The following is a 22,108-nucleotide window of genomic DNA, read 5'->3' on the forward strand; positions in this document are numbered from 1 at the left end:
GCGAACGAGTCATGATAACGCATAATACCCGCCCATTCCTTTCCATCACAGTAGGAAGACCAAGAACTGAGTTATCAGACGCCGGGTGATGAGAGAGGGTGCACATCACAGCAATGGCAGCGTGTTGTGTGCAGTGATCTCTTGATCAAATGGGCAAACATCATTCAGGTAGCGTGACTTGATAAAGCTTATTTTTCAAATGCTTTTAAACAGGCTGAGTGTCCAGTCCCTTTGGTTTTACATTAACTCTGTTTTCCCTGACACGTTCCCACTGATGCAGTAACACCCAGTTTGTTTTTAGCTGTCACGTGGTTCCAAGCGCTCGTTTCATAGACAGAACTCAAAGCGAACAACTCACCCGACCTGTGTCTTTCTCCGCTTCATGGAAGCTAGACTGGACAACATCTTCATAGCAGTCACTATCCTGCTGATAGGTCTGGTGGCTGTTGTGGTCAACCTGCTGACCATTACTGTTGTCCTACGAACGCCCCAGCTACGTCACAGTGACCAGTGGCAGGCCAACCTCTATGTACTCAATCTTGCCATAGCGGACACCCTGGTGGGTGTTTCTCTATTGGGGGTGGCCTCTCTCTACATCCCGCAAACAAGAGCATTCATGGACAATTGTTATGGACTGTGCATAGCAGGTAGCATTGTTTCTGCAGACAGTACTTGTGTTTCTTATTTAACTCTACAAGCCGTAGCTATAGACCGCATGATCTACATCGTCTACCCTTACTTATACCAACGGTTTATGAGCGAGCGGGTGACAAAGACAATTATCTTAGTGATCTGGATTATGTCCTTCGCTGGTAGTTGCGTATCTATTTTACCTAACAACACTTTTGAAGAAAGTGGGTGTAAGCCGATGACGGTTATTATGACGAAGGAACTGAAAAGAATTTCACTTGCTTTCGTGCTTGTGCAGTCAGTGATGACATGTGCGTGTTATTTGACGATTGCCTGTGTAGTTCGTAGCCAACGGCGGAAAATACGTGCAAGCGGTCACGTGACAGCGACACATACGTACGAAGGAAACATGTCGACGTCTGCATGTACACCACCCACTCAATCATCAGCTAACAGAGCAACCTGCGAGCCAGCGGCTGGAGTTGATCCATCTTTAGGAGAGCAAAGAGGTCACGTGACTTCTGGACTACCTACGGTGTTACACCGAGGGGACAGTCCAGTCCCTCAGTCGTGTGTATTGATGCGGAACACTGAAATAGAAGCTGGTGCATCACTGCAGACTCCATCAGATCCTGCTGTAGTCTCGACCCCTGTAGGCAGCTTGCATCCTACTGTTTCCAGTGATGCTGCAAGTGCCAGCCTCAAAACCCAAACAAAACAAAGACACAACAAGTCCTCATTGTCCTCTCAGAATACGAGGAAGACTGTGTCTGTCCATGCGTTTGTGGCCGTCAACACTTTGTTTTGTGGTTCCTGGATTCCCTTCATCATCTTCTCCATATTCTTCGACAGAGGGACAGATACTGATGAGAGGGTTACCGGCGTGTTACTTATGGCTGTTTATTTCAACTCTGCAGTCAATTTTGCTATTTATGCGTGGAAAAATCTAGAGTATCGGAATGCGTTTAAAAGGTGTTTCAACGATTGGTCTCATTTTTTTTGTGCAGAAGGTGAATGTTTTCGAAAAATAACAGTCCGAAATGTCAGAAAATCAGTGTAGTAGTCATGGAGTCTTTTTCTACAAATGTGACTCGTTTCTTTGTGACACTGGCATCTACACTAATCTTATGTTTGGAGCAAACACCAATGTTGCTTTGTTCTGTAATGCTAAGCTTGCTCTCACACCTAGCCTCGAACTGCAGAAAATGTTTAGAGATAAAATGGTCATGTTACAGGACAGGCGAACGGAAAGACAGACAAGTGACCTGTTTATGCTATAAAGTGATTAGTGATGTGTAATTAAACTATTAACATTGAGAGTTTATAATTAAGAGTCCGCTTACATTCATGCTTTGTGCCATGTTGCTGTGTTTTGTCAAAGAAACAGACGCACTTGCTAATATCATAAGAGAAATATGTTTTAGAAACTCTATCTGTTGTTTAGTCATTCAAGCAATAAAGTTTAATTAAAGAATGGTGCGAGTTTTGGTTGCTGCTAGCTGTCCACGTGCAGCTTGATGGTGTGATCTTGTGCACGTGCATACGTAAGAGACCCTTCATGATAGGCCCTGCATGCGTGTATGAGACAAATGTTAACAATATTTTGAAAGCATATTTTAGGAGCAATACAAATAAAAACTACATACAAGAACAAAGCAGGAAGCTCTATGACCTTTTTGTCGTAAATTAGTGTTAGAACCTTTACTTGGTGCCAGGTCGTGCCTGAGCATTGCTCATCTCTAATTTCAAAGTTGTTGCTCGTGCTAAACATACACCAACTACCAGTCAGCCGCTTGCTTACAATTTGTCGATGGAAAGAAGAATTATTGATGTGAGGAAGGTCCCTCCACAGGAATAACTAGGTGTCGTAAGACAGTAAGAACACAACTGCTTACTAGACATACATGGGTTGTTGTGTGGAGGGCGGGAGATGGGCCTGGCAGATGCCATGGAATACTTGAAAAGTGTTGTTACTTTGCTAGAGTTGTTTGGATAGCAAATACTGTGCCATTACTATGATTTGCATATTTTGTCGTCTCCAATCGTCTGATGACACAGCACTCTTGAATTCTTCCTGCTGTGATAAGCACGATGTTAAGTAATTAACGAAAATTAATGAAAATGTTTCCCTGGCTCAGCGTATTCCTCACAAAACTGTAGAAATGGAAAAATCGAATTTTGATGGCTTAGTCTTTTCTAAACAGCGGTTGCTCTTTCTCTTTTGAAACTACAAGAATGATTTGAAGTATTGGAATGTATTGAAAGTATTACAACAAAGATTAAATATTTGAAATTTTAATATTTTCATAGCTGTACAGTTATACATAACATGCCATTGACAATCAAAACTGAGAAAATGAATGCGTTACAAACTAGTTCTTTATTTACACTAGGATATTAGCACTTTATAAATTCAGAAGCCACCACTGCAGAGGAAGCAATATATTTTATTGGCGACATCCTAGACAATGAAAGTAAATTAACCGTGAAATTTGAAAAATATTTTTTGACGACTGTTCTTTCAATTCATGTCAAAGGTAACCTCATGTGCTGCCTCAGTGAACGGTTTATCTTAACGAGTCGTTCGACACAAACGTCCATGGGAACTAACAGCAGGAAGAGCACTGACATGAACACGTTGCTTCCACTAGTTTCCATGGAACACGAGAATCTCAGTTTCTCGTTCTTAAAATCGTTCAATAGAGAATATCTAGTTATTTATTATAGTGAGCACACTCACACAGAACCTTGCTGGCAAAAATATGTCACTGAACACCGTTGAACATCACGATTGAGAAAGAATTATTTCGAGTGTAAAGACAGATGAAGACTGATATGCAGCAAATGTCCCACATAATGCACCTTCGTCGTTTTGAATTTATATTTGAGCACGTCCCACAGAAATCAATGCTTACAATAATGATCAAACATGGCACTATCACTTCCATTTGCAAACCATGTTTTGTCTGCAGGTTTCTGATGACTCAGAGCTGTTGAACCTGTGCGTTTACTGATGGCCATTTCCCTAATAAAGAGTGTAAGGTTTTGCCGCAAAAAGAAAACTTTGTCCACCTCTGTTCTAAAAGCAAAATGTTAGATTGTAGATTTAGGGCTTTAGGTTAAAGTTAGGGAGTGGACGTTTGTGTTTAATTGTTGTAGTAGAATTAATAAAGTAGTGTTGTAGATTATTATGGTCTCGTGTTATATGTCCACTGCTATCTTCTCTGCTATTCACACTTTGTCCTAATGTGACGAAGCCACGTGGTTCCCAGCATGTCGGGTAAGTGTGACCGATTGTGGCGGGTAGCGAGGTGCGCAGTTTCACTCTTTTATTCTCATCTTTAATTTCTTTTATTCTGTAGCAGGTGCGTTCTCCCGGTGCAACTGGTCGAGCAATCTCGAGATATTTGGGGCGTTGGGTATCGTGGGGACTTAACCCAGTGCCGTGGGAGCGTCCCCCGTTATACTATCATAGACCAAACATTTTAAAATCTCGTACCTAGACTGCTGAGATCGGTAACATTAGAGTGTTCACTGAGAATTTAAAAAGCAAATTAAAATCGCTTCAAAATTGGATTTGTTACAAATTTTTGAAATTTTGTGAATATGTAATTTTGTATATTTTAAAAATCAAAGGTGCCCATTTATTTCACTAAATAAGCAAAATAAATACAAAGACAGAAATTACATTTTTACAAGTAATTCAAAATCCCAAAACACCATTTTTCAACAGAAAAGAACAAACATTTGCTTATAATTCAAAGTTTATTCACATTTGCTGCAGTAATGATCAAAGCCCTAGGCGATCACATTTATGCAAAATTCTAAACATATTTCTTAATGGCTTAACACGAAAAATCGGCATTCCATTTTCAGTAGAATTTTACATTTTGAAAAATATATGATACTATATATTAATTATAATATTTTGCTGTTTTTGAAGTTTATAAAATATCTTTACTGATTATGCAATCGTGAAGACCCTCCCACTTTCGTTCAAGACTGTTTTGAACACTATGACATATTGTTCAATTGGCAAAATATGTTTACATTTCACACCTAAATAGATGATACTTATATCACTAAAAGGATTGTTCTCTGCTACTTGTAAATCACTTTACATTTTCAACATCGGATCACCACCAGATTTGTAATATTTTGTTTTAATTTTGTGAAGAGTGGGTGAAGTCAATTTTCAGTTTAAATCAGATAACGAGTTCACCTATTGATCACTCACTCTATTAGGTATAACTTTTAAACTTTATTAAACCTAAGGGTAATTAAATTATTTGCAAACTTTTAGCATCATTATAACAGTTTTATAAGTGAAAAGCTTGTCAAAGGTCTAACATTTATTGAAACGTTTGACTTTTTCGACATTGTGGGCCATGCTGTTTTTCATACGAACAGCAAATGTTATAATTAAAGAAAACATAAGGTTATAGAAATTCATAAAAGATCATCACGACATAAAAGTTAATACTATTCTTCCAGACAACTAGACCACAATACTAAGCTGACTTTTCGTAAACAAGTTTTAAAAAAAACTATCAGCAATAGTCAAATAGGCGAAAAAGGAAACTTACGAAAGGAGAAAGAAAACAGTGTGCTGAGTGTCACATGCACAGGAACAAAGTTTTTCTTGCCTGATTCTGCGAAGTTGAAGGTAAAACAGTAGCTGCTGACATGTCTCGTCCTGGTCTTGTCTTGATAGGGATTATTTCCTAGTCATGAAATTGTAAACATTAGTCAACACTTTTCGATAAGCATTGCGATACTCAATGTTTTTCCAGGCGTAAATACAAAAGTTGAGGAAGGAGTTTAGATAAACAGGCAAAAACACTAGGCAAGAAATTCTATCATCATTGCTTTTTCCTCTATCGAAGAAAATGGAGATGATGAGTGGAATCCACGAAACAGAAAACACGGTATTAATGGCGAAAAACATGTAAACAGAAACAGTTTTACTTGTCCGATTTTGTGATGCAGAAGTTGACACATTAGCTGCTGATGCTTCGCGCCTTGATGTGACTGTGAGGCTGGGGCTTGCAATGCTGCTGGCAGCACTGGGATGTAACGTGTCAACACCACTCCAAGCCACACCTGAAGGTGGTTGACCCTGGGAGGTATGTGATACATCTGGTGTAGCCGTGTCTGCTGCTGCAATTCGAGTAACCGATTTATCATTTTCTCTTGCTGTACTAAGACACTTTGTGAATTCCTTCGAGTTTACATCGCCGATGGCCGGTTTGTGCACGCTTGTAGCCTGTATTTTCCGCTGCTGACTACGGACAACAATAGCAATCCACAGGTAGCACGCACCAGTCATCAGGAACTGAAATATAATCGAGACGGTCAGAATGATCTTCACGTCTTCCGTGAGCATCACCGTCAGCGGTTTACATCCACTTGTTTCAAAGTTGTTGCTCATGAAAAGAAAGAAGCTAGCGCCAGTCAGGGATGAACACCAGACTGCTATAATAAATCGTTTTGTTAGCCGATCGCTTATAACTCTTTGGTAGAAATAGGGGTAAACGATGTAAAATAGGCGGTCCAGAGAAATAACAATGAGGGTAATTGTTGAAGTTGTCATGCCTATTGATGTGACAAGGGCGCCTGATAAGCACAGACCGTAGCTGCTGTCCATCATAGCCCTGGTCTCCGATATATACATTCCGGAAAACCATGCAGAGGAGAACCCGACTAGAGTGTCTGATACAGCCAGACTAATCACATACAGGTTGGCCTGCGACTGGTCACTATAACGTAGTTGGGGCGTGCGCAGAACGACCATGATGGTCAGTAGGTTGACCGCTACGTCAACAAAACCTATCAGCAGGAAGATCGCTGCTATAAACGACTTTTCTAGACTGGTTTCCATGCAGCTAATATAGCAGCTGATCGTCTGTTTGTAGATCGCAACAGCTGTTGGCAGAAAAAGGGAAGATCTTTCGAACTAATGGACGCAGAACTACACAAAACTGAAGGAAAAAAATGATTCTCAGACGCGCAGGATGTTGCAACGAAAGAACATTACTATTCGGGTCTGAAAAACTGACTGGGTCTCTTGGTTCTACAGCAAGAAATAATCTAGGGAAAAAGTCGTGATGTTAATTGCTTAAATTGGTAAACTTTGCATAGTAATCAAGGCACTCAATAATAATGCAAATACTCTGCCATTACTATAATTTACCAATCTCTCCCGTGTGCTGGCGTCGGCTGACACGATACCCTTATGTTCGCATGTTTTGTGGTTGCCATGATACGTGACAATTAAAGTACGGTATCATTCAATTGTGCGTGTGTGCCCGCGCTCCATTTACGTGTTCTGAACATTGTTCGGTACCTTCTAATGCGCGCGCGTGTGTGTAGGTGCGTTGGTATTTCGTCTTACCTTTATAGCTATCAAACATTTGTTGAGCTTCTTCAGAAAACTGTCTGAACTGTCTGATTTCTTTTAATTCTTGAAGAATGCTCCCTAAATTCCCCTTCGATCTCTTCTCCCTCCTCTTGGTGTTACTAATTTGTTGTTTCCCTTCTTCTATCCTTTTTCGGCATTCTTCATGCTTCCTTTCCAAATTATCAGTATCAACTGCATCGGTGTGATCTTGATTCACTGTAGTGAGAACTTCTTTATCATCCTTCCCTTCATACAAAGCATCTTCTGCTTTTTTCTGCTTTCCTACTTGTTACTGTATTTCTTGTACATTTCTGTAAAAAAAAGTTATATTCATAATATTTATGTGGTATAAAATAAATCTTTACACAATAAGCAGTCTTTAAATTTTTAACTCTGAATTAACATTTATAGTTTTGTAACGAAGTATGGATATCAGGCTGACACAGACACATGCATTTTTTTGGCAGTCTTTCATAATTTTTAGAAGTGTTAACAATTTCACAAAGAAACTATTCAATGATATATTAATGCATATGAGTAGCGCGTACGTACACATGAAAAGACTTACTGGAATCTTTTGTCGGTTAGTGCAACCGACTACACAGCAGATGATAGAACAAATGTAGGGTTACTGTATATATAAACACAGAACACTCCGGGCGCTTTTTGCCTGTAGTCTCAGCTCCATTTGCGTTGCCACCGAACTCGAGGAAATCTTCGGTGTAGAAATCATAGAAGTCTGAGAGGCCGATGGTCTTATTCCGCGCCATTTTTCTCTTTTTCAAGCGAGTTAACTCTCTCTCTCTCTCATACTCAAGGGCTTCTCTCCCTTACGGCGGGTATCTCAAAACAGCGAAGAGTGTCTACAACCGTTGACTTGGGTGTACCTCACAGGTCCGTGCTACAACACTGTGAATTTTACAAATTAACAGTGAGAATGTGGCTTAAACTGGATTAAAATACGATCACTATGAAGGAGAGAACGTCGCAGTCAAAAGTAGGATCAGCATGACGCGAATCAGGAGGAAGTATTGAAATTGAAATTCAAAGAGACAAACGGTACTTTGAGACAGTTCTAAAAACAAACAAAGCTAACAAAGACTATATTTTCAAGCAATAAACATGATGATATACTTCATTCTGTAAAACTAATGGATGTATTCACAGGGTCTTCAGAATCCTTAAAGATAAGTTCAGAACAAGTAGCACCTAGATGTGTACATGTTGCTGTATGTGTACAATAGTACTCACAATCTTTTATTTTTTTTTTTTTTTTTCAGAATGGAATGGAGATAGAAACAGCATCTGCAGATGACCTTAACAACAGTGATGCCTGGATGGCAGAAGTCAATCTGTCAGCAGTGGCTGAAGAATTTGAGAGAAATATGTCTGGAATTCACTCAGCTGATTTGGCCAAAACAGATGGAGAGTATCAGACTAAAAGTGTCTCAGACTCTTGCATGTCAGTGCAAGAGATTCATTTACAGGAGAGGTTCAATTTCAACTTGAAGAAAGATGTGCTGATTGATACTAAATCTGTCAGAACATCAACACTTTCAAAAAACTCAAGTGCAGTTTCATCGTCTAAAACATTAAGAACATCTAGCCCACTGAATGTCAGCTCTGAAATGTTATGCAATAAGGATAATCTGCTTGATCTTTCAAGCCAAGATGATTTATTTGAAGATTCAGCACTGGGACAGACAGATCTGTCAACTGATGGCCAGAGTGACTACATTCAGACACCACCAGGCAAAGAGTTTGATCATTCGGTCTTTGCTAATCACATAGGTGCTTCAGAAGACTTTATAAACACTGCAAATAAACAATCCCAATGTAACTTCTCAGATTGTGCCTGTCCTAGCTCAGCTGTTTTGGATTCCACGAGACCTGCAGTAACACATAATCCTTTTATACAGTCTGATCCATTGACAAGCCTGAAAAACAGGATGAAAGAGAGATTGCTTACAAATGCTACTGCTGACAAACCTCTTCAAAATACACTGCAGGAACTCAGAAATGAGAGCATTTCCAGGGCACAGCTTGAAGCTTCTCAGATAAGGCGTGAAATATCCAGCCAAGATGTTGGTCCCTTCTTTGGCCTCCCTACTAAAGTGCAAGAGTTACTAGCTACTAACCGCAAAATCATGAAGTTGTATGGTATGTAAAATTTTTTAAAAACTACATCGAATATCTTTTACTTGTAAGTTTTCAGTTAATTAAAACAAAAATCATCTGTAAGTATTATCTGTGATAAAATAGGACATTGTTAATATATTCATTTCAGCATGTTCAGCCATACTGTAATACACAAATAACATTGTTCTTTCCATTAGCTAATGTAAAGATTTTATAAAGTCTGGTTTTGATATGACGATTTATACAAAATATACTTTTACTTCACACATTGTATGTCACAAGAATGAAATTGGCCAAATATTTATAAAAAAAACAATGGATATTTATATTCTGTCTATACACTTGCTTTAAATTTGAAAATTGATGATATGTATTTTGTGTGTGTGTGTCTAGAATGGCAAGAGCATTGTTTGCAACTGCCAGCAGTTTACAAGGGAGGTAACCTTATCTACACATTGCCAACAAGTGGTGGGAAAACATTAGTTGCTGAGATTCTCATTTTGAGACAACTGTTGTGCAGAAAGAAGGATGCTATAATGATCCTTCCATATGTGTCAATAGTACAGGAAAAGGTAAGTTAAATGATTTTTACCACAAAGTTTAGATCTATTTATTAACATTAATTTGATGTTAAGCTGATGTTTATCATTACCACCAAACTGATGATGACATTTAAAGATAATTGGTATATCTTATCTTTCTCCTGAATACTATCACCTTATGATAAATAATAAATAACAGGGGTTTAAGGTGCTAATCATCCTAGATGGGTAAACAAAACAGAATTGTTGTCTTTTACCACCAGAGAACAGTAGACCTATCTAACGATGATGCACGTCTTACGGACATGACCACATGCTTGCATACACAGGAGCAGGGACATGTACATCCATCCCTCCAAATTTTTATGCACTTTATTGTTTCAGTATTACAAGCTGAACAAATCTGTTTTGAGACTGCTTACTTAAAATTCATGATTATAGATGTAAACTTCTTTGTTTGTGGTGAAAAATATGCAGTACATTTTGAGATCTATAATTATTTTACTATCAAAGTTTTATTAAGCTATCATTACATCTGTTTATCTCATTCAATATCAACGCAATTAAAAAAGAGTGTATTTGTGCCCATGAATGTGCACACAAGGAGAAGATCCTTTTGTACATTGGTGCATAAAACGTAGTGCACCTAGGTGTGATGGCAAGTGTGTGATTAGTGATTGTCAAGAAAAGGGTGGCCATTGTTATCTTGTTGTCACTTGGAAAATAAATTCTTATCATAATTCCAGGACAAATGATGTGCATAGTTAACATTGTAGAGGGCTACTGTATATTCTTCCATTGTCATTGATCATTTCTGCTGTTCAGGTGCGTATTCTCTCAGAGTTTGCAACAGAACTAGGCTTCCTTGTAGAAGAGTATGCAGGTAGCAAAGGACGATTCCCACCAACCAAACGGCAAGTCAAACACAGCCTGTACATCACAACTATAGAGAAAGGGCAGTCACTGGTCAACTGTCTGCTGGAAGCTGAACGTTTAAATGAGATAGGGCTTGTTGTTGTTGATGAGGTGAGTAAAATTTATAAACAGGCATCTTCTATGTACATGTAGATAAGTGTTTATTTTATTTGTTTACACTTTGATAATTTTTTATCATCTTTTGTTCATTTTCATGTTTTTATTTTTGTACAGTAGTTTATAATCATCCCAAAATGCTACTTTTGCTAGGAATGTAATTACTGGACAGATGAGAGTACATGTTTATAGCGATATTATAATTGCACTGCATGGCATATGTTTTATGATGCACATGGTGGTCTAGATGAGTTGGCAGATATTGTTTCTTCATGCACATCGTTTTGTTTTGATAATAAGTAAGAATAGTAACTACAGCATCTACAAAGCACTCACTATTACTACATCAATTCATGGTACACTATCTAGCTAATCTGTTCTACAATACACCATGTGTTTTGTGACTGAGTATTTGCTTTATTTTCTTTCAAACTGAGCATACTTCTCTAAATTACAATTGCTCATTGGGGTTGATAAAACTGGTCACGTGTCATTTAATCATTAAATACTATAAGCTGGTAGCAGTACTAAACCAGCAAGGTTTGATTTTTTTTTTCTCCTTATAATATGATTATTTACTATTCTCAGGTTTCTGTTGTTTCAGCTGCATATGATTGGAGAGGGTGGAAGCAGAGGAGCTGTAATGGAGTCCACACTGCTGAAACTTTTATATGGAACAAATGGAAAGGAATCTTTATGATAAGCTAAAGATTTGATGAAGAACCTTTTTTTCTTGAAATCCTGTTTTAATTGGTTATAATGATTAAACTATGAATGCTGTGGACAGCATGTTTATTTTCACTTTTAAAGATTTTTAGCAAAGTCCATTCAAACTTTTTCAGAAAAGGAGAATATTTACACATCAACCTTTAATTAGTTCTCTTGCCTGTCGTAATTTCTTAATGACATTCAAGTTTTCCTCGCTTGTTTCTTCACATGTTCTCTTCTCTTTCTCTCTGTTGCTTATGTTTGCATGCTCTACCATAAATTGCTGACTTGGTTTTGCTTTTATTTTTAACATGAAGCTAATTAGACACGTTGATTGTAAATATATTTAGGCTTTTCTAGTTTTATCCACAAACTAACTCACATTTAATACTTTCTAGCTTGTCATTGTTTGAAAAAAAATCTGTGAATTAAACATATTTAAACATACTTATTTTTGGCAGTGTGTTGCCTTTGTCATTTAGAACCACCACAGATAATTGGGATGAGTGCTACCCTGAACAACATTGCAGATCTTTGCAAGTTCTTGAAGGCAGAAGTTTTTTGCAGTGATTTTAGACCGGTAATTTGTGTAACATATTAGGATTGTTTCCTATGGCTAAGAAAGTTGACTTTTTTCACCAGACTTCTTTTAGTTGTAATAACATGTAGAATGAGTCCTCACAGCTACTACTACGATGTAGGTAACATGCTTGGAAAAAAAAAAAATATAAAAGTCTGTTTACAAAATCTGAATGGCAAATGATCAGTTACAAAAATTGTAATTGTTGATATCTGTATGTAGCATGTTTTCTTCTTATTTTGTTATTGTAGGGCAGGAACATCTAAAACTGAACCTATTTATCTGCAGGTTGCCTTGACAGAGTATGTGAAGGTGGAGGTTAATTTGTTCAAAGTTGACAACACTGCTTTAGTACCTGATGACAGGCTTCAACATGACAGATTTCTCACATTCACTGTATGTCACTTTTTAATATTATCTTCCCTAGAATTATTTTTATATTTATTTTTTCCCCCAAGATTAACTGAATATTTTGTCTTCAGTATTTTAATATATGGCATGTTGATATAAAAATTACTGTTAAGAGGTGGAACATTCATTTCTCATGAGAACCATAATGTGAATGTTGATGATTGAAATGTTTACTTATTATTCTCAGTTTGCTATCTGTCTGCTGTGTCATGTGATTTTGAAGCAAACACTAGATGCCAAAAAGGTTGACCCTGACCAGCTGCTGGACCTGGTACTAGAAATAATTCCTGATAAGTCTTGCTTGCTCTTCTGCCCAACCAAGAAGAACTGTGAAAATGTGGTCCAGATGCTAGCTACACTCATTCGCAAGCACCATCAGTAAGTCCTGTAAAGTTTAGTCTGAGCTTATATGAATATGAGGTTACTGGCCCTTTAAACATGAATTTATCCATTGCTTGTGGCCTTTCTATAATTATATACTCATTATCTATGATTACACCATATTACACATACACAGTAGCTTTCTTTGGAAATTGTTTGCATAAACCATCAAAGTCCTTTTGAATCTATGCAGTATCAGTGTTTGCATCATAAATTCTAGCTGAATATGTTAATCCCATACATCACAAACATAGATATATGTTCTGGGTGCAGATTTTTCAGCTGCTTAGCTCACTAAAGTTAACTAATATGTCACCTAGTTATAGGTACATTGTCACAACTGTTTACTGTTTTGAGCTTCCTAGAACTGATTTCTAAATGGTCAGACTATATTCCTTTCAGATAGCAATACAACATTTGTTTTGGAATTCAAATATCTGTATTCATAGCGTTTTGCTTTTCATTCTCTCACAAAAACTGTTCATGCTCTTACACATGTATGACTTGCAGAAAGCATGCTGACATTAATAAAGAACAGCGCAGGGCCTTGTTGCAAGAGCTCAAGATGGATGGAGGAGGCAAGGTTTGCCCCACTTTATGTCGAACCATCCCCTATGGGCTAGCTTATCACCACAGTGGCCTTACTACTGATGAGAGACGTGTCATTGAAAATGCTTACTCTGATGGCATTCTTTGCCTTCTGACATGCACATCTACACTTGCTGCAGGAGTGAACTTACCAGCAAAAAGGTAAATCAGGTAGCAGTCCCAGGTTTCCTGTTCAAAGACAGATAAACTGTATCTTTGTTACTGAAAAGTTTCTGTTTGAAGTTTGTGAGCAGTAGAGAAATCTGCAAGTGGCTTGCTTGAGCACATAGAAGGAAGTATAATACAAAGCTCATATTTACAAATGATATTATGGCTGCTCATAGTGACACTGATGATTTTATGTCTGAAAATTGTGATCATTTATCATAAAAGCTATGCTAAGTGATAAAGGAACTTCTGGGGTTAGTGTGTTGTGTTCACCTTGCTGATGCATGAAGTTGTGGGCCAGAAACTCACTATGGCTAGCTAGTGGAATAACTACCTGTGTCCAGCAGTAGCTGGGCGTCTGGCATAAGATAAAATGCAGATTAGGGAAGGAGAGCGATAGTTCCACCTTTATCATGTCATGCCCTGATTACAATGAACCAAGTACACTTTCTCTGCTCTTACAGCCACTTGGAACTTTACCTTTAATTAATTTAGTATTGACCTAATTGATTTGGTGTTTATCTTTGCATAGAAAATAGCCTCTATGTTTTAAAAGTAATGTTAACACCACTAGTGTTAACACCACCCTTTGGCTTCATTTTAAGTTATTCATAATAGATGTTTTTATAAGTGTTCTGAAGTGTTTGCTGAAGACTTCTTATGGTTCAGGGTAATCCTTCGAAGCCCATTTGTGGGAGCAGACTTTATGAAGCACAGCCAGTATAAACAGATGACTGGCAGGGCAGGAAGAGCAGGAATAGACTCCTCTGGAGAGAGTATTCTTATTGCCAAGAATTCTGACATGCCCAAGGTATTTCTTGCTAAGTCACAAGCTGATATCTTAAGTTTATATTGGTGATGTATCTGCAAGGGCACATTACAAGATGGTTTAGTGGAGAAATCATTTCTTGGTCGTCACAATTTAAAAGTCTTAACTCAGTTTCTAATAATGACTGTGTTTTGGTGGAGTCTGTCATAAATTAAAAAAAAGCTCTAATGTTTTTTATGATAGAGCAAAGAGTCTTGATTGTAAATCCTTTCTGTAGTAACTCACTGAGTTAGCAAGGTTACTGTGATGATCATAGCCATAATCTGGGTTTTTTTTTAGGTTCTGGAAATGTTGTCAGGCCCACAAGACATATGTCACAGCAGCCTCATGTGTGACAATGGGAAGGGACTACGCTGTCTTATTCTCTCTCTTATTGGCCTGAAGGTAAATTGGATGGTGCTCAGAAGGTCTTGTATATATTTATATATTGATATATTTATGAGGCAATCAGATGGTGAACTTGACTTTTCTGTTCATCGGTTCATCTGACAGTTACTCAAGATGATGATAGATTCAAGTGTCCCTGCACAAACAGGTGGACCAAATATTTATAGAAACTTTTATATAGCTGTATAAAAATGTTAAATTACATGCAGATATTCTCTATTTTTTCATTTCATTGCTGCTATATTATTTCCAACTAATTATTTCCTGTTTTTGTGACTGACAGATAGTAAACACCATCGAGAGCATACTAATGGTTATCAGCCAGTCTCTTCTTGCTATTCAAGCTTCGACCCTGGGTGTAGATGTTACTCTGGCCACACGAAATGCTCTTCAAAATCTGTTGGATGAGGGTCTTGTCATACAGAAGAATGTGTCTCAGTGCATGCGGTCACAAGGAAAGAAAGGAACAGAGCATCAGACAAAGACACCAGCCTTGAATCCAACCAATGTTCTTGGTGATATTCCTCCAGAAGACATTTCTCAGAGTTCAATGAGAAAAAGCCAGAATTCGACACCGTGCTTGCTCAAAGAAATCATTTGTTTTCAGAATTCACCAGAAGAAAGAAAAACTGCTGGTGAACCAATAGGAGATGATCAAAGCGAGACAGCTCAGGCCAAAAGGCAAAGGATGTCAGAAAGTCAGGATGCTGTGTTAGAGCCAGGCTTAGACATTGCAGGTTCTGGCTTTTTAGGCATTCAGACCACAAAGCACTCACAGAGCAACCAAGTTTGTCATGAAGATGGACACCTAACAAAGATGAAGGATCCATGTGCTGAGAAAAAGATAAATATTGTTGCTGAACAAACCAGATTAAGTGATCTTGTAATTGAGGTCACTGGGCTAGGAAAAGCAACTTTCAAAGGTACAGACATCAGCAATCAACATCATCATCACTATCGTTAAATTCGGCATCCTATTTATCATGATAGACATTTACACGACAATTTTATCTTCTGAGACCACTTTTTTTTTAGCTTTGACAATTAAAGCTAGATACTTATTATTGAGATAGTTATTCAAATAGAAAAATGACTTTTTAATAGGTTCTGTGGACTTACAATGTGGAGGTCGATTGTACCAAGATCTCAAACACGGGGAACAGTCACTTGTGCTAGTCAACTATCTGCATTTGATGTTTCTTGTCACACCTTATGAGATGGCAAGAGATGTTTCCCCTCACTGGATGATCTACCTTGACCAGGTACTATATTTTATCTATTCCCATATTGCAGTGAGTGTGATTTATCTTGGTCATGGTGCTGCATATTATAAATACCCATTATTACTATTATTTAAATTTGATTCCACCTATTGTCTGCAGTGGGCAGCTATAGAATGTAAAGATAATGCAAGTTATTTAATAGTATATATTTTGATGTGTTTTCATGTAAGTGATGTGTTTGTGGACATGTGTTTATGTCCTTTCCATGCTTCAAAATACCAGACTGTGTATATAGATATATAAAATAAATAGTTCTCTCTCACTCTTGCTGAAAACACATATGCACACATACACAAAAACAGAATACATTTTAACCATGATCAATATATTTGACAGAAACCAAGGATAGAGAAGTTAAGAATTAGGATTTAGGGTTTTGTTGTGTGTACGTATGTTCTTGCATTCTAGTGTAGGTGTATGCAAAATTATGTGAAAATACTCATGTAAACCTTGACTGTTGCCCTCAAAATTTTATGTAAAACAGTTTACCATAAGCAATCTTGGGCTTATAATTTTATGTAGAAGCACTTAACATTTGTACCTGCTTTTGATCTCTGGTGCAACATAGTGCTGCTCAAGGTTAAGGCTATTTACACCATGTTCCAAACCTGAGTACCTCTTGGGGTCAGTGCCAAGAAGATTAATTAATACATGTTAGGGACCAGTTATACTGAAAACTGCTTTTGTTTTTTTGTTTTTTTTTTTTTGTTTTAAATTATAGTACAGCAGATTGTCACCAGACGAAATAAAAGTAGCCAATCTGATTGGAGTACCAGAAAGCTACCTTATTAAAAAAGCTACAGCACAGGCATGTCGACAGGTTAGTGAACACTCTTCTCTAAATGAATAAATATTAACTAAACAGGCTTAACAAACACTTTTAATTGCATTAAGATTTTGTAGCACTCAAAAAATACATTTACTTTAAGAAATTCTGTTTATCTTGCAAATCCATAGTTAAGTAAGGATCACTTTATCAGTTTAAAGTTATAATTGGTTCTTTACCTCTGTCATGCAGAAAGTTGATGTCTTAACCATACAGCGGTTTTTTCTTACACTAATGCTGTATGACCTCTGGCGACAAGTTTCCATTTGGGATGTAGCTGAGCGATATCAGCAGCCAAGAGGTTTTGTCCAGAATCTGCTGTCTTCAACAGCTAGCTTTGCATCTTGTGTTCTCCGGTTCTGTCAGGTACATATTTGTTTTAAATAAAAGTGGATTCTATTTGACTTATTATTATTAATATTATTTGGTTGTTTTTTTTCGTGTGATTTTTTTTTAAACTGATATCTTGGACTAGTTGGCTGCATGCATGCATGTGCGCCTTTATGGTTTCAATTAGAAAAATTTTAACTGAACTGTCTCACTTTTTATAGCAACCTCATATGCTAAATACATCTTGCATGAACATAAGTATTTCCAGAAAAAAGTAGATTTTCTTTCTCTCATTTATTTCATACAAGTAAGAGTTGCTACATTAGGAATATAATGATGACAGATTTCAGGCATTTTTATTACTAGTTTGTGGTTAGGCCTTATAATAATCTTTCATTTTCTTGTCCCTTATTCAGGAGTTACCTGAGTTCTGGCCTTATCAAGAACTTCTTGGAAATTTTGTCCGAAATTTAGCATACTGTGTTAGTATGGAGCTTATTCCATTGATGGAAGTACCTGGTATCAAACTGGTAAGATCAATAAATCATTTCATTTTTCTAGCACTTAAATACTGAGACCTTTGTATGTTATAATGTATGAAATAATCTTACTTTTGAAAAAAAGGCTTGTTTTTTAAGTAAAGAAAGTTGATTCTGGTAGCCAGTCATATTTACATGTATGATTCTACTTGGAACCATCTAGAATCTTTTTTACAGGCAGTCTTCCTTCATGAAACACCAAATTAATCTTCTGGGTTACATCATTGTTGACTATAATGATAAGTGAACTTGTAAAACCCCTTTCCCCAAGTAAATTTGAGCTAAAGTGCACTGCACATGAAATACTATAAATGAATTGACAGTCAAACATACAAGAAACATGAATGCTAAATTTCTCCCATCTGATATATGGCACAAAGAGAAGGACAAGCAAACTAAGGAGACAGATTTGGGTGGTGTCAGTAGCTCAGACAAGTATACTGAGGCAAGGCAATGAAGACAATAGTAGCACAGTGATACATTCCTGTAATTTAATGCAAGCATGGAGTGCCTTCCAGTGAAACTTGTGGAGAAGTGGTGTCGTATGGTCTACTTTTTTGCCTACAGAAGACAATATTAGTGGCATAATTCTGAGCCCTTTAAAGTTTTTCCAGCAGATAATATTATTCCAAAGCCAATCATTTTTTTAAAATGGTCAACAGAGATAAGTGTTTACACAGTATTATCCTTCCTTATTCATGCAAGTTTGTTACCTAGGTGATTATTGATGTTTACTCAAGTATAACTCTGAAGCCAAAGAATGACATCAGTAACAGAAAATGGTCTAAGCTTACTTGTTTAATGACATAACAATTTTGTCTCCTGTTTTTGATAACTTGTCCTAAAAAAACTAGGTTTCAAAAGTATCTCAACTCATCAATATAGAAGTTACTTATGTGTAACAGGGAAGGGCTAAACAGCTATACAGTGCTGGATATCAGACACAGCAAGCCCTGGCATCTGCGGATCCCCGAGAACTTGTGGCCCGAGTGAAATTCCTGACCCATAAAGCAGCTCGTCAGCTTGTCTCAGCTGCCAAGGTGTGTTCTGGAGCTTTTGAATAATATTATGAAGTGAACATGCCTAGGGCATTCAGATATTTGTGGTTTTTATAGTTAAGACTGGATGAGTTTGTGTGAGAGACAATTAAACATTTCCATCGTTAAATAAACATACTTCGAAAATGTTAAGGAATAGATGCATAAAGGCAGTCCTAGCTGAAGGGACAAGAGGCATAGTACTTTCAAGGCTGAATTGCAAGATTTAAGGAATTTGTAGTCTGCTCATGTAACATATATATGTGTAACCTACCTTACCTAATAACAACAGGTTCTTTTGGAGGAGAAAGCAGAAGCTTTGCTGGAGAAAGTTCAGGAGCTTGTGCCTTTACCACTTCTCAATCTAGAGAGCACTTCAATGGGAATAAGTAATGCCTATCCTGTCACGGCGCTAGAGAATGAAGACACCAGAGTCCCTCAGACCAGATAATACCAAGAACACTAACCCAGAAATTCAAGGAAACAGCTAGCAATCCTGCTGGATTATCGCTCTTGTACTTTTATTGAATCTATCTGTATAACATGGGATAGATGGGATAAGATGGGCTACATAACGTTTCTGTGGCTGTAATAGTGATAAAACAGGTAAGATTTAGTAGTAGGTTTTAGGATTTTGTTTTGCTTTGTTTTGTTTTTTTAACTGGTGGTTGGTAGGGTGGGTGTGAGAGACTGCTGTTGGGTGAAAACTAAATGCAAATAACATAGCATGAACGAATGACTGTCCATGAAAATTTTGATGAAAATGGAGTTTGGGTTAATTAAAGCTTCATTATGATGAGATGTGATATTCTTTAGGAATGATCAGAAATTCTTTTGTATACTGTTTATAGATTTTTGTAATTTCAGATTCATTGATGATTTAAGAAATAATTAACAGAATAAATGTCATATTTCATGTAGCTGTTATCGTGGTCTCATGAAAACACCTTCTAATTGTGACTCATTCCATGTGCACTGCCATAACAAGAAGACAAATACAAAATCGTCTTGCTCTCTCTCATCTCCCACACACATACACACAGAAAAGAGATCAGAAACAACCTTCATTCACTAAAGAAAGCAATGCATGATATAAATTATAATTTTTAATATCCAAGGGCAGACATAATTTATATTTAGACATTTTACAATTCGTTTAAAACAGATCTCTAGACATAGTGCTTTGTACAATGATGAAGACTTTGCTGCATTGACAGTGTTTGATATCCATTAAAGATATCCATATTAAATCGACGGACTTGATAATGAGCATTACACGCATGCACTTTCGATCTCAAGTACTGAATAATAAAAACAAAGACTGTGCCATCGATATATAGTGACTACATTCATCGATCCCAGAAATGGACAGGTATTCGCACATGTTAACGTGCACCCACATAAAGTTACGCACACAAAGACAACGAAATGTGGGTGTTTTACCGAAAGACAAGATTATGAAGACAGAAAATAAAAAGAATATACCAGTGGTGCTCGGTGACTGTCTATGCCAATAAGAGGATACTTAAGACATTCCAGAACAAATGCCAGAGGAGCCTCCGGATCTCTTACAGAGAACATACACTTTTAAAGACTGTCCTTCAAGGTACCTTGAATAGTGATCAACGCTGCGATGGGCAGAGGAAGACTTGGGCTTATGAACGTGGAGTAAACTCGTATCCCTGTGGACGATTTGTGTTCACTAACCCCCAGGCACAGGTTTGGGTGCTGGGGGTTGTGTTTTATGCCAAGCCAGCAATTAAGGCTACATCATGGCAAGGTAGCCAGCCCTGTAAACAGATGCCACATTAGTGGTGGGCCTTGTCAGCTGCCGGGTATGTCCGTGTGCTGCACCCAACGACTGGTACCAGTCAAGGGACGGACGGACCTACCAACTGATTGACTCAAAACAGGAGCACACACATATACTTGTACTTTTTTTTTTTAATCTGTAAGTGTGAAAAGCGCTTTTTTTTAATTGTTCATTATCCTAAAACGTCCGTTTATTCGAATTTAACTAGGATTTATCTTCTTTTTTATTTTTTCAGTGTCGCTAGAAGGCTGGGGATAATGAAGCTACATATATGCTCTCAAATGTGCACTGCACTCTAAAGGGGAGCAGTTGCTTAAAGCGTACTTGAACACCGGCAAAAGTGAGATTGTGCAGAGACGTTAAAAGTCATTTAACGTCTGTGGATTTTGCCCCTCAGTTCCAATATGTTTGTATGTTACTGGCGAGAACAACTCGCCCACAAACCGTAACACTATAGCTAGAAAGCCACGAGACCTACAGATCACTTTAAGGAGCCAGTAGGAGAAACATTTTAGGTCTATTTGTCACTATTTTGGGAGTTAATTATAGTATCTTGTATGAACACGTCAGCTCAGGATGTTTTTCTTGCAATTGAGGGGAGTAACAAATGTAGAATAAATAATGATAGATATTAGTTGTTAAGATGCTCACATGTTCTTCATTGGTGCAAAGTGTAATGTCATGAAGACGAGCGAGTTAACCAGCGTTAAGAAAGGTCAACATTGGACTATTGCTATATTTGTTCAAACCTTTAAGAATACGCTACTAATGCTATAGTTACTGATAACACGAACTAATATCCCTGGACTGCTGGCAGACGATTTTTTTTCCCAGTTAACTGCTAAAACGAGGCATTAGACGACATACCTTCCGGTTTATTCACATTCTTTGTTACGGTTCGCCGAGACTAACATTGGATCACTTCGCTAGAGGCCAAGATCAGTGAGTCTCGGCATACAGACATCAGTCCATCAATACATGTCAATGCTAATGGTGCATGAACAGCGAGAATGTCATTCATCTTTAACATTATCTTCATATGTAGTCATCGTAGTATAAAAACGGATTACTATAATCAATATTTTCTGCATGTCTTTACACTGAGAACTTTGCCGTTAAAATGGAAAAAAGAGAGTTTGTTTTTCTTTTAGTTTAAAAAGAGATAAGGTTGCACGTCGTTAATGGAGTGGCGAAAAACGCGACTGGCATAAATTTCAGACCTCTGATTAACCCTCGTCATCAATGTACGTGCAGTTGGCTTTTTTCAAAAATGAAAATGTAAGCTTTCTGTGATGCTAGCCCTCCTTTATAAATGTGTAGCTGGAAAGATGGATTGTCCGTCCATGATGTCAGCCGTGAAGCCATCAGAGGAGAAAAGGCGACATTAATAATTCTTAACGCTGAGGGTACAAGGTGCGTGTAAAAGACACAAGATGGACGTGGCTTTTCGAAGCAGACTTTTCCAGATAATCTGAGACAATACCT

General features: G+C 37.5%; 1 protein-coding gene across 2 annotated transcripts; it reads left to right on the forward strand.

Moving 5' to 3' along the window:
- The first annotated feature begins 7,846 nt into the window (after positions 1-7,846).
- On the forward strand, positions 7,847-20,325 carry LOC112565188 (helicase POLQ-like). Of its 2 annotated transcripts, none has more exons than XM_025240519.1 (18): positions 7,847-7,924; positions 8,311-9,190; positions 9,563-9,741; positions 10,537-10,737; positions 11,348-11,426; positions 11,934-12,031; positions 12,320-12,427; positions 12,666-12,820; positions 13,334-13,573; positions 14,249-14,390; positions 14,688-14,792; positions 15,079-15,718; positions 15,900-16,057; positions 16,800-16,898; positions 17,097-17,270; positions 17,651-17,764; positions 18,679-18,813; positions 19,103-20,324. In XM_025240519.1, the coding sequence occupies exons 2-18, from the start codon at positions 8,317-8,319 to the stop codon at positions 19,259-19,261; spliced, it is 3,660 nt and encodes a 1,219-aa protein (XP_025096304.1). In that variant the 5' UTR covers positions 7,847-7,924; positions 8,311-8,316; the 3' UTR covers positions 19,262-20,324. The 2 variants fall into 2 exon arrangements, with proteins under 2 accessions (XP_025096304.1, XP_025096305.1); XM_025240520.1 differs by lacking the exon at positions 7,847-7,924 and adding an exon at positions 7,940-8,089 and having other exon boundaries at positions 19,103-20,325.
- Positions 20,326-22,108: the final 1,783 nt, after the last annotated feature.

Source organism: Pomacea canaliculata, linkage group LG5, assembly GCF_003073045.1.
Source record: "Pomacea canaliculata isolate SZHN2017 linkage group LG5, ASM307304v1, whole genome shotgun sequence".
Classification (NCBI taxonomy): Eukaryota; Metazoa; Mollusca; class Gastropoda; order Architaenioglossa; family Ampullariidae; genus Pomacea; species Pomacea canaliculata.

Bases quoted from the DNA above. Each gene is read 5' to 3' on its own strand.
- LOC112565188 (XM_025240519.1), top strand. From the start codon at position 8,317: ATGGAGATAGAAACAGCATCTGCAGATGACCTTAACAACAGTGATGCC. The intron at 15,719-15,899 runs GTACAGACATCA...ACTTTTTAATAG, and splicing joins AGGAAAAGCAACTTTCAAAG to GTTCTGTGGACTTACAATGT. The intron at 17,765-18,678 runs GTAAGATCAATA...TATGTGTAACAG, and splicing joins AAGTACCTGGTATCAAACTG to GGAAGGGCTAAACAGCTATA.